This window comes from Crassostrea angulata, chromosome 4, assembly GCF_025612915.1.
Source record: "Crassostrea angulata isolate pt1a10 chromosome 4, ASM2561291v2, whole genome shotgun sequence".
NCBI lineage: Eukaryota > Metazoa > Mollusca > Bivalvia > Ostreida > Ostreidae > Magallana > Magallana angulata.
Window position 1 is genome coordinate 21,015,230 of NC_069114.1, and position 13,928 is coordinate 21,029,157.

Consider the following 13,928-nt stretch of genomic DNA (forward strand, 5'->3'; position numbering starts at 1 on the left):
TTTCCCCATATAGGTCTTTGAGGCTTGAGTTGCATCTCAGTCCATGTTCTTTGTCTCTCTGTGTCTCTGATGTTGCAAACCGTCTTTGAGCGTCTTGTTTCCAATTCTCTATCTCTCGCTCCAATAATTAATTTTTATATACAAACAAGAGATTGATTCTGTGCAAACAGTATAGGGCGGGGGCGGGGGGGGGGGGGGAGGATAGTTTATTGTTTTTTACCGACTGCGAATAGAATATTGACTGCAATACATGTTGTCATCAGGTATGTATTTTTAAAAAGTAGAGTCATTTGATGCTATTATTTTATTCTGCAGGTATATCCTTTTGTAACTCAAAGAACTATATATGATATTAGTCAAATTTGGCCCCCAAAATTCGCTATTTTTAAAATAATTCAGGTACATTCACTTCTTGTGTTATTTTATAAAAGAGGTGACATGAAATATGTTTTTCACCCATTTATTTGATTTATATGCACTCACTGGCAGTATATGACGTCAGAAGTGACGCTATTTTTATAATTCAATCAAAATCAACCAAAAATTGACATTTTTCTTATCTTTTTTCGAATGGGAAATATAGAGCGACTCTTTGAACAAGAACGAACTTTTTGTCACTTATAAGTATTGTAAAGATACATCTTCGGTGAAAATATTTTGTTTGTTCAAGTAGTCGCTCAATGTTTCCTTAAAGGAAAACTGCCTCAAAACAAGCCTTTTTATGCTAAAAATGAGAAAATGGCGGGAAAAGGTTAAGTTTATGATGTCATATTTTTAAATTGTGGGCACTAAAAATCAAAATGAAAATTATGAAAAAACTTCAAATGTATATTTGTACAAATAAAACAAAGAATTACAGTAAAATGACAATGTTCATTTTAGGGGGCCATTTTAGGCTCAAACTATATATAGTCCTTTGTTATAACAGTATTTTGACCAAGACTTGTTTATTTTCCATTGTTTTTGACAGTACAAGGCACTGTATGTTGTATTGTTTGCATGTCTCTTCACTTTGTGATAATTTACTAGTAGAAATACATGTGAACATTTCTCAAACTTTGTCTTTTTTGTATTTTTCAGCAGTAAAATTACAAACAAGTTTATTTTATATTCTAGGCCATTAAGAAATATTTCCAAACCTACCATATGATAAGATACGATATTAAATGATACAGGATTGTTTCACATCATGCAACATCATATCAAAAATAATCTATAACGGGGGGGGGGTGTTCGCGAATTTCTTAAAGCAAACAATACCGGATTTAATTTTTGCGTATTGAATATTTGGCGATGTAAAAATGATCCAGAGAGAAGCCAAAATAAGATCATCATTATCGGTACCGTATCATGAGTGTTGTATCAACTGATACAATATCGTATAAGATGATACATTATCATACGATACAATATGATTTTAAACGATACCTTATTTTATGATATGCAATTGTATGATATGATATTGTATCATGCTGCGCTATTGTATCATATGATTCTATATCGTATAATATATGAAGCAATATTGTTTCATGTAATATGATACAATTCTGTGTGTAATGATATGATATTGCAACATATAATAATACAATATTGTTTCATATCATTATGATGATATAATATATATTAATATATAATAAGATATTTTATATCGATCATTACATACGGTAATCTTGTAAAGGCGATCTTTGTCACGGTAAGCTTCATTTGTACATTATGATTACTCATGGTTTTTAATGTTTTTATTCATTTTATTTGGTGGGAGTAGCGCATTACAGTTGGGATTGATTTTAACTGTTAAGCCATGTAAAACACAATAAACAGAAATCTAAGGTGTAAGTTATCTCTCTTAACTTAGAAATAATGTACCATAAACCTGCTAGATTTATCCCTCTTATCCAATGAACCTTTAATCTTCTTCTCAAGTCACATGATGAAAGGAGCGGATCAGCAACCATTGACTAAGAAAGATGATCAAACCTGCTAGTTATTTTTCTCTCTATTATAAAACAACACAATAGAAAATGGATAGTCAACAAACAGCATCGCTTGGTCATTACTTGAAAATGTAAAAAAGGACAAATTGACTTAAAGGTATGTATACAATAACTTGTATGCTTCGATGTTTTGGATTGACCTATTTATAGTAGGTAAATAAATTACATGGCCCATAAATTCAATGCTGATTGAAGATAACAAGCTCAATCTATTGTTGATACATACAGATTTTCTCTCGGTTTAGAATGTTATCTAATATTACCGGAAGGCACAGGAAATAAAAACCACAGATAAGGGTTAAATAGGTCATAGTCCAACGATTTGGCCGCTTATAGCTCAAGAGAATTAAAACCTGTATCAAATTCAAACCAGCCCTTAGTTAATGCTACAATAATGGTCATTTAGGAAGAATATAGTAAAGCCTATTTGTATCATGATGTATACATATGTGATAGATCTAGAAGTAGGAAAACGATTTAACGATATTAACGTAAGTTCAAAGCTTAGCACAGCAATGCATAATATTATATCACAGTAATACTTTACAAGAAAAAATACACGTTAAAATGTATAAACGAACACAGTTCGAGTGGGTTTTGAACAGCGGAAACTGTTCAAAACTTTAATCAACATTCAAATACTTTTAAATTAAAACAAACTCTATTCGAGTGGTCGGATAATGAATGGAAAATATTAATTTTAAAATGTTTTCTTCAATCAAAACGAATAGAAACCATTCAAATCCCTAAAGGAGAAGGGTTTGTACCTCAGTGGTATTGCTTATAGCTTAAAATGATCAAATGAAATTTTCTCGAATGACGTTAAACAACACACTATTTTCAGACTGATTAGACCTAGGCAGAGATGGGACTGGTCCTCTCTAGGACTACGGAGACAACCGCACTGTGTGTGGGTCTCGGACTGTACGCCTGTATGTACTTGTATGTTAAGCTCCACAAGGGAAAATGTCACAGCAAGAAAACTCTGGAAGGAAAAACGATCATCGTTACCGGCGCAAACTCAGGTAATTTATTGCTTTGATATTTACATTTGCTACATATTTTTATGGGATTTGTTAAGTCTTTAGATAGTTTTCACACAAGATTGTACTGAAATACATTTGCCACACTATACAAACCACACAGTTACACGGCATTTTTAATCAAAAATATTGATGAACATTCAATAACAACAAATAATCCGAGACTCCTCTAACATCCCCACCCCCGTTTTTATGATCTTGGGAACTTAAGAAAGAGGATGGTAGATAAACAAACAAAAACAATTTAATTTTTGATCCGCATCGCTTCTCACTATAAGGAAAATGCTGAAACCAATGAAAAGGTAAACATTTGTTGCACAATTTAGGACCATATTTTTCATTTTTTCAGGAATTGGGTTTGAAACGGCTTTAAATCTTGCCAAGAGAAACGGAAGGGTAATTCTTGCATGTCGAAAATTGGAGAGAGGCGAGGCAGCTAGGAACAAGATTGTCCAATTGACAGGAAATACTGAGGTTGTATGCAGACAGGTTGACCTTAGTGTAATGTCATCAATTAGAAAGTTTGTTGACGTCATCAAAAAAGAAGAAGGAACAGTCGACATTCTGATCAACAATGCAGGAGTCGTGAGTACGTATAATAATGTCTATAGTTGATTTTATACACATTAAAGGAAAGTGTCCTATCTTTTTTTAAAATTATTTAAAAAAAAAAAATTATTGGTTCTTAAACACATTGTATACAAGAAGTGTAAAGATGATGGGGAATAAGATAGCACAAATGCACATTTGGTAATTCGTACAGTCGTAAAATACAAATTTAAATTTATTTTTTTCATCAGTTAAAATTGTTATATAAATGATATCATACAATTTTGTAAAAGCAATAACTATATTCAGCTTTGAATATTCTAACAACAAGAAAAATATTCCTTTAGTTTTGGTGGTATGTTGCCCACAACCTAAAACGCCTACTTCTTTGAGGGAACCAAATGTCTGGTTCTATAACAAAAGCTATTTCGGTAACAAAGTGTTTGATTTTAAAGGCTACATACGACTTTAGACACGAATTCACGGACTTGCATAAATTTTCTAAAAAGTTCAATTGTTGAGATACAACATGTTATTTTTAATGTATTGTGGGTCACCTCTCCATTTTATTTTTATTGTTTTGTTATTTGTAATCAGTTTGTTAACCATCACACCTGATTAAGACTATGACAAATATATAGAGCACAGACCCACTTTATAAAAGTAAAGCCATTGAAGTTCTAAAAATAATTTGGAGGTTTTGATACAAAAGTTTTTATCAACATATTCTAAGTATATTAAAACATATTTAAAGATTCCAAATCGTCAGTGTATGTTTTATAGATAGAAGATAAACTGGATAAAACAATTTCCAGAGCTATCAAACTCTACTTTGAATTATATTTTTTACATGTTGATACACTTTCTACTTTGTAATTTTGATTAGCCTTAGAAAGGATATTTACGGAAGAGGGACTTGAGTTGACTTTCGCAACAAACCATTTTGGACCTTTTCTTCTGACGACTCTACTAATAGGTAGGCTGTGTTCCTTGTATATTCAAAGGAGGATGATACACATGTATTGCTTTCCATAGGGCGCCGTTAATTTCTCTGGAAACAAAATAAAGGAATCATAATGATTAAAAGTGAAATAATGGCTTTTTTTTCGTAAAAAAATTACAAAGAAACGGGTTTTGACACAAATGTAAGGCAAAATCAAAAAATAAAAATAAACTAGCGCAAGCTACAGATTAAGACAAAATATTCATGATTATAGAATTATAAACTATTATCAACTATTGCATCTGGGTTCTTAATTTCGACTTTTGCTTACGTTGTTGTCATGTAAACGTTTCTTGGACGTTTTGATACTTAAACAGTGTTACTTAAAACAATCAACTTGCATGTTACAGTTACAAGTTAAACTTGATAAGTTATTTTTTTGTATTCATTGGTTAATGTTTCCTACTATTTCTACAGATATGATAAAGAGGTCTAGAGGACGGATTGTTAATGTAGGCTCTGCTGCCAGCGTGATAGGAAAAGTTGACTGTGATAATCTGAGGGCGGAGAAAGAATTCAGCCAGCTCCAGTACCACAACTCAAAGGCAGCAAACTTACTGTTTACCAAGGAGTTGGCCAGGAGGGAACCAGGTGGTTAATTTTTCGTTACTTTAAAATCCCTTCTTCCAGCATGTACTCAACCATTCGGAATTGTTACCGATGATGCAAGATGTCAAATTATTTTTGTTTGGCTTCCAGGAATTGGGAAATGATTATTTTGAATTTTCCTACATTCAAAGTTATGGTTAAACATGCACCCATTTGGGCTCTTTGGAATCATAAACACTGGCATTAAGCATTCTAAGCTGCGGTTACAATTCGCGTCATAAATTAAAGATAACCGAATAGATACATGGCATATAGTGGGTATAATCAAATTAGGCGTTCCTGTGTTATAAATTCAAGCAATTTGTGATAAAAAAAAAACCCGGATGCTTACGCTATATAATTAATACTTTCTTTGATGACTTTTTATTTTCAAGTTTTTTAAATTTGATCTTGTAGATGTGTTGGTTTGTTGTGTGCATCCAGGCACCGTCAGAACAGACGTATTTCGTCACATGCCACTGCCAGTCAAAATTCTTGTCTCCACAGTGTTTAGAGTACTGACTAAAGTATGAACTCTACTACACCAGAACGTTCTTGATATAAAAAGCCTCATATCAAGCTTGACTGTTTTGCAAAATATTTGTTGATGTTCCGTTGGGTCATTCCCTCTCTTTTTTTCTCGTCACGTATTACAATAACGCACGCTTGCATTCTATTCGTGTCAATTTTGCTGCTGCATTTATGCATCACGTCGCTTTTTCCAATCTTTGCACTTTTTCTTTGTCGCAACCGCATAGGCAACATTTTAGTATACAATAAGTATTGCTGCAAGATTCAGTTTGATTGCTTATGAAATCACACGCAGGAGCAAAAGACAAGTTTGTTTTTTTTTTTGTTTTTTTTTTTGTTTTTAACAAAAGTCTATAACGGAATTTTTTGTGACAAGCAGTTGTTTCAGTTAGTTCTTAAACTTTCTGCACTTTCATCACACATGTGAATATGTTGATGGAACACCAAAGTAAGCGAATTTCCCATAAGTATGGCACGCCAAATTCACTAAAAACTAACCACAGTGCCACAGTCGATGGGCTGGGTTGCACGGTTGTAAACTATAGTTAACTAACAGAAACTACAGTTTATAACGTTAATCTATATTTCAAATAATATTAAAACGGTCATCTAAGTTTCAAAAGTGTTAAACTATAATTAGGAGTGTAAAAAACCATTCGCGATTGCAAAGCCCAATTCATCAGATAAATATAGTTTTATGATTAACAACCCCTAATTATAGTTAACGAATGTAAATTATGGTTAACAGGTAGTATTTATCATCTAAATATATTGTTAACGTTATTTGCTGGCAGATAAATTTAGATATCTATTCGATTAAAGTATACAACCGTTATACCGGTATATAGTTTTACAGATGAAAACTATAGTTAACGAATCAATAACTATGGTTAACGCTTCGTAAACTATATTTTACAGTCGATAAACAAAATCTATCAACCGGGAAACTATGTTTGGCTCAATTTTGTGAATTTGGAGTGCCATACATAAAGTGATAGTGCATAACTGAAGTGCTGGGAAAGTGTTTTTGACAAGTTGTGCGTGGAAAGACAAAACTTATGTTTTATCTACATTTGAAACACGTTACCTAAAAACAATTCTATTTATTATAGTCACCGGCAGAGGGCGCCCAGCCTGTCTTGTTTTGTGCCCTGGATGACTCTGTCCAGACGGGGGGCTACTACATGGACTGTACTCTGTATGATCATACCATGTGGGTCCCAAAATGTGCATATGACACAGGACTGGCCAAAAAACTGTGGGAAACAACGGAACGAATCCTGAGCGAATGTGGATAACTAAATTACTAGTGTTTGCACAGCGCGTGGCAATAAATATTCATAATTTTCATCTGATACTGTGTTATTGTTATATTTTCCGATGTTACTGATTTTTGATGGTCTTTCTGATTTTTTTTCCAACCCCAAGCCTTGTGTACATTCCACCTCATTTACCCTTACCGTCTTTTACCACTTCTATGGAGGGTAATCGTGCTCAAAAATCAAGACACGTAAACTTGTAAATCCGAATATGCAATCGTGTTGATGTGTGAGCCTGAGCATGAATATGTGTAATTCTGATCGTGTAACCTATAAAACTCGGGCATAAACACGTGTAAGATTTGACTCAGTTCCTTCGCATGATGCACATTTTGCAACTTTATTGTTTACATTAGTTGATTAAACCTTCAACTTTGCACACTTTCAATCCGTAGTTTCTGCGTTTGTAACTTCAGTCTCGGCAATAGCACATCTGACATGATACAAATTGACAAATGTAAAGTCTACAAGCTTGTCGAATTTTGACATGACCTTATATGGAAACAATGACGTCACTGATAGAAAAAGGCTAGCTGCAGGTAAGGGCATGCCGTAATCGCCGGAATAGGGACGGAATAAATAAAAAAAAAATATTAGGTAAGCCTATAATCATATTATCTCTGGATAACAACATTTCATAGAGTATTATTTTTCGGAAAATTAAATTATGAGATTGGTGTACATTTTATCAAGAGAATGTATAAAAGATGCGAGTAAAGAATTCGATCGGCTTCAGATATCCTCATAGAACTGAAAAAATTACATTTAATGACTTTGTTTGAATACACGTGTATGAAGATATATACGCATTTTTATTAATAGGCGTCTGAACCGGGAGGGGGGGGGCTAGGGGGGGACTTAGCCCCCCCCCCACTTTTTTGCCAAGTTAGACCTAACCATTAGGAACATAGCAACAGAGAGGATTCAACCCCCCCCCCCCTACTTTTTCCTCGCAACAAACAAAATTGTTCCTTAAAATACCTTAAAGAGAATGAAATATTTATAGTGATATTGAAAATTAGAGTCATAGTAGGTATACTAGCACCCCCCCCCCCCACCACCACCGCGGATTAGGAATTTCATGATTTGGGGGGGGGGGAATTGGGCAGGTAAGATTGGAGTTATTGGTATACCCTCCCCCACGGATCAGAAAATTCATGATTATGGGTATTCTTGTCAATAATTTTTATTGATTAGTTTAGCCCCCCCCCCCTTTAATTTGCTTCCGACGCCACTGTTATTAGAGTACATGCAACTAATTGTTAAAGTATAGGCCTCGGCTGAATTAAGAAAATATCGCCAAAAGCATCCTTATCGCTACCACAAAGTTGTGACAAGACCCCCCCCCCCCCCACGCGAAAAATTACACGGGATCCGTCAGCTGAGTTGCAAAGTTATCGATAAGAAAAACAAGCTATTTAAATACATTGGTTTTGAGATTGTGATTACCCAAGCGACATCCTCTTTAAAATAAAATGAATAAAAATTCCAAAGATAAGGTTAACTGTCGTGAAATTAAAATGTGCATAAATTATTTTAAGAAATGTTTCTTTGCATTGTCGGCAATATATAGGAAAAAAAGCCTATCATGCAGGTAAAAATTGACATTTCTTAAAAATTATTTTAAGCAATTATTACGGGATTGAGTATGACGTCCTGAATGTCGGTTCAATACAGACTCTTTTTGTGAAGTTGGTTGATAAAAATCTTCTGGAGAGCTAGTATAATACAGCTTTACAGCCACTTGTGAACTAGCTGCAGGTCTGTAGCTCCCTGTCTAAAAATACAGATGGAAGATCTTTGAGCTACAGTGCCTCCCATAGTAAAACTTCAATTTACGGCGCACAAAAAAATATGCGCTAGCTTTTTTTATTATTATTGAAGATTGTGTTATTATTTATCTTTTACTTACACAACAACAAAAAGTATAAATACATGTAAAGTAACATAAATTTTTCCGCGAAAAATTACCAAATCCTTGCAGGTCGTTTATTCTAACTAATTCAGAAAAATAACAAGAGTAAAAATGGGGTACTCTATATGCAATGCTTTTGCCCAAAAATGACTAAGTTCAACAGCTGATATTTTTTATAAATTATCAGAAATCAAAATCCTAGCAATTTGCATACTTCTTATATATGTTTATTTGATCTGCAAGAGAACAACTTCCTATCCTGAAAACCGTTCGAGGAGTTATCGCGGTACAATAAGGGTACCATTTTGACAGCCAATCGCCCGCCTACCATTTTTACTATTTCAATAATCGGAAACCCGGTAAAAAATTCTCTCTCAAAATTGTTAGAATTTAGAAGCAACGGAGTTACATGGGACCTCACGGCGGTCTTCGAACCCCATGCCGCTCAAAATATATTTACCCCCTTAGGAAATTTCTTGATCCGTCTCGTTTCTAGAAAAGAGTACGCATTTACTTATATTCCAGTTTAAATTACATGTCAATTTTTTTAGAGATATAAGATATTAGGCATTTTCTTATATAATACCATGACAATTATAAAACGGAAATTAGCGCATTCGTCACATCGGCAACGATTTTTTCCCTACATGAACCCCTTCCTGTTTGGTCCAGTTTCAATCATACCTCAATTTTTTTTTCTTAAAAAAATACCGGTGTTTTCGATAGAAAAGGTGTCGTTCATTAAACGCTTATTGCAACAGTTTAGCTGAATATTATGTTTATTTTTCGTTCATTCCGGTCCGGCGGTTACGGCATGCCTTTTCCCGCAGCAAGGCAGTTGCCATATAAGGTCATGTCAAAATTCGACAAACTTGTAGACTTTACATTTGTCAATTTGTATCATGTCAGATGTGCTATTGCCGAGCCTGAAGTTACAAACGCAGAAACTACGGATTGAAAGTGTGCAAAGTTGAAGGTTTAATTAACTGATGAAAGCAATAAAGCTGCGAATTGTGCATCATGCGAAGGAACTTAGTCAAGTCTTACACGTGTTTATGCCCGAGTTTTATAGGTTAATACACGATCAGAATTACACATATTCATGCTCAGGCTCACACATCAACACGATTGCATATTCGGATTTACAAGTTTACATGTCTGGATTTTTGAACACGATTACCCTCCATACACTTCGCCCAGTTTATTTCTGCTCTAATCGAATCCTTTTACTTCTGCTAGTTTTACCCCATCGTCTGTCAAATGTTTTAAATTTTAAATTAAAGTCCTCGATAGTATTTCAACCTCGTCTACTGCTGTAAGTTGTTGAATGGGAACATTGCATGGCACGAACACTTTTCAACGATATTCTCCGAGTATGTTCAAGATGCAATGCATAATTCCCGTGCATTTTAATTTTTTCAGCATCCTCCAACCTCAATCTAAAGAGTGTTTCAAAGAAGCTTAGTATATAAAATCTTGAGATTTTTTTGTACATTTCTACAATAATTATTAAGCAAAATGTGATACGATTTTACATTGTAACTTTAGTAAAGATGACATTCTAAATCCTCATATAGCTCGCATGCGCGGATCCCCAAAAAAATTGCATGGGGGGGGGGGGGGGGTGGTTCCGACAGTTATTTGAGTTTGTTAAGGGGGATCGAGGCACATTTTTGGTAATTTAATAATGTAATTTAAAGAAATTTAATTTTGCAAGGGGGGGGGGGGGGGTCCTAGTACCGCGCATGGCCCTGGTTTTGGAAGGCTTGAGTTGCACATTAGTTCATGTTATTTGTTTGCTGGTTGTCTCTGATGTTGCGCATGCAAGCAATGTACTGTTTAAGAGCCTCTTGTTTCTCTTTCTCTCGCTCCTATAATTTGTCTTTATTACAAACAAGATACGGATATTGTGCAACCAATTAAATTGATTTTCTCGGGATGTCATGATATCTCTTGTTGTAATCCACAGCTGTATCTCCTAATTCTATCCTTATCCTAATTCTATTCGTTTCACCTGTTGCCTTAAAAATTATCTACACGTAACTGTAGTTCTCCAATGTTGTTTACCTTCAAAGATGTTACATGTAAAATGTTCACCATGATTGTGTACGGTGTGATCATCTTACCATATCCGATACTCTGATCAGATTTTAAATTCACAAAACAGGAAATATGTTGATAAAGATGTAATTTCATGGGAAAGGATTAGGCTAAGTCATAGTGTATAGCTATTTCGTAAATCAGACTTCATTCTTCAACATTTAATTTCTATACTTATAAATTAAGACATTTTGCCGGTAAACTACGAAATACCTGCACCAGAATAACTGGTTACACCTTTAGTATTTCATCACGTGTGAGTTGATGTCCGTAAGCTACCGTTGAATTTGATTTGGTAAGTAATTATTGAGAAATAAATTAAAAACCTACTTTCTTTTTCGATAAATCACCCCGAAACAGCAATCAAAGTACTGAAAGTACTGGAAGACGGGGTCTTGAAAGTTTGAATTTGTAACTGTCCACTTTTTCCTCGAATATGAATCTATGTTAAAATTCGGCTTTTTGCACTTGCCTGATACTTTGTCAAAGTTTTACTGAATCCCGGCCGGGACTGTCCTTCGTAATTTAAGAAAATTGACACAACGGTATTTCATTTGAAATAAGACCCCAACGAAATTTTTAAAAAAAACTACAACTAACCGGGAAAATTAAAACAACTATATCAAGGTAGATAATTTAAATCATAAGATTTATTTAATTTTCAATTGCAACTTCTCGGGCCTTTCCGGCAGGCTCGGAAAAACACCTCGAATGTATTACCTAGGCGTCCATGACAACCCCCTTTTTATAAAACTTGATATAAATACAAAATATTTTACGATCTGCTGAGATTTTAGCTAGAATTTAAATGATTTACCCTAAAATATAACACAGAAGCGACTTATAGGGCTTTCTAGCCGATACTTATTTTAATGGGAAGCGACTCCATTTTGTTTAAAATTCTAACATCCGGTAATGTTAATACATTCGAAGTGTTTTTCCTAGCCTGCCGGAAAGGCTCGAGAAGTTGCGATTGATTTAATTTTGTGATCGAAGGGAAAGTCGGACGGTATCCGTTTATGTAAACTCCAATACTCTCAAACTGCTGAATTACCGAGCAAAGATAACATTTGTATACCGATAACAAATACAGGCACCTGACGTTAGAAGTATTAATATTTTCTTTTTACAATAAGATTATTCCAAGTACTATAACAATAACCCAGGTACCTGACGTTAGAAGACATATTTTTTTTACAATAAGATTCAAAGAACTTTGACAATAAAAAAATTACGATACAGCCGTTCCTTTCATTAAAAATCATACTCCGAAAATCAGAGACATAAATAACAGATATTGTCAACTCCGCCATTAGCGTGTAAATGTTACGGGACCAACCTTACTTTGAGAACTACAACGGCAACAGCAATCTTGTATATCTTGTATATAAATCATTAAATTTGAACCTGATAGTGAACATGGACATGAACCTGTCAATATTTTAAGCATGTTTTATTTATGAAATATTTACAAAAACTCTTTATTTAGTTTTTAAATTACTTTTTTAAAACTTATTGTAATGGTAATGCATTACTTTACTCGTGTAATGGTAATGTAATGCATTACTTCAAGAAAATTAAGTAATGGTAATGGTAATTTAATGCCCTAATTCATGAAGTAATGGTAATGTAATGCATTATTTTACAATGTAATTCACCCCAAGCCTGATTCCAACTAAGCCGGAAAACATGAACATTAATATTTAACTTTGTTCTTCAATCGATAAGATTGTATATATTATATGATGTATAAGTCTCCCAAAATGTATAATCTATTATAGATTTTGCTTACAATGCATTGTTTAAAATTCAAATTCAGTTTAATCAACTAAAGAGGCAACGAACGAGAAGGCAAATTCAGACTTGTTTTATTTTCTTTGTACAAAATTCCTTTAGAGACGAACAGCAGTCATACTGCAAGTAGACTGGAAACCACTGAAACACCTATTTAATTTGTAAAACATCTGTGTATAACCCGTCCCGATTTTAACTTCGGCTTGCGCATGAAGTTAGAAAAATTAACAAATGTTGTAGGACATTGTCATTTCAGGGATCTGCGTCCTTTCAATACACTCTCGTCTATTAAGCGCAAATTTTCGTGTGTGGTTTGGAAAAAATGAACTTAATTTCGAAAGCGATTTAAGGTACTTCACTACACCGAGACTTACACTTTTTAAGACACTACGTCACAAGATGGCGATTTAAATGTTTTGTTAAACTGTTTGTATCAATCGATTCAGATGTATATTGTCATAGCTCAGTGGTTAAAGTATCAGGCTTGTGAACCGCAGGTCATGAGTTCGAATCCACCTGGGGCTTTTGTTTAAGTTTACTGAATGAAATTTTTTAAAACATCATTTTTTATCTAAAATTGCACATTTTTTCGCCTATTTGACATATATTCTTCTTATCCATCATGCTTTCCATCATAATCAAGTAATTTTCTGCTGATTTGAGAAACTATTTCACGGTGTAGTGAGGTACCTTAATTTGATTTTTTTTTTCGAAGAGCTACAATAAAGGATTTGTAATTCAGGTTTTAAAACTACGATATAAACTACCATAATAAGTTTGCATCTTCTTAAAATTGAGATAAGTACTATTTCTATTTACATGTATTACATGTACCACACGGTAAATTAAAAATTTAAAACATAACAACCATGCATTATCTCTGAATCCATATGTCTAACATTAGTGTGAGATATTTACCGATTGAAGAAAGATCAACTGAGTTTTTGATGATAGACATTAAATATCCATGAAGAATCATGAATGTAACTGAATTTGTCCGTTGTAAAGTATAGGGAAAAAAGTGTAAATTTATATCTTATAACATTAAAAAAAATACATATATATTCCAATAAGCCGGACAACATGAACATT

The 13,928-nt window shown here is 33.8% G+C and overlaps 1 protein-coding gene across 2 annotated transcripts; it reads left to right on the forward strand.

The window, feature by feature from the left end:
- The first annotated feature begins 1,922 nt into the window (after positions 1 to 1,922).
- On the forward strand, positions 1,923 to 7,063 carry LOC128182490 (retinol dehydrogenase 11-like). Of its 2 annotated transcripts, none has more exons than XM_052851125.1 (7): positions 1,923 to 2,091; positions 2,839 to 3,019; positions 3,387 to 3,626; positions 4,473 to 4,562; positions 5,007 to 5,180; positions 5,595 to 5,704; positions 6,821 to 7,063. In XM_052851125.1, exons 2-7 carry the CDS (start codon positions 2,860 to 2,862, stop codon positions 7,004 to 7,006), a joined length of 960 nt encoding a protein of 319 aa, XP_052707085.1. In that variant the 5' UTR covers positions 1,923 to 2,091; positions 2,839 to 2,859; the 3' UTR covers positions 7,007 to 7,063. The 2 variants fall into 2 exon arrangements, with proteins under 2 accessions (XP_052707085.1, XP_052707086.1); XM_052851126.1 differs by lacking the exon at positions 1,923 to 2,091 and adding an exon at positions 2,352 to 2,485.
- The last annotated feature ends 6,865 nt before the right edge of the window (positions 7,064 to 13,928 follow it).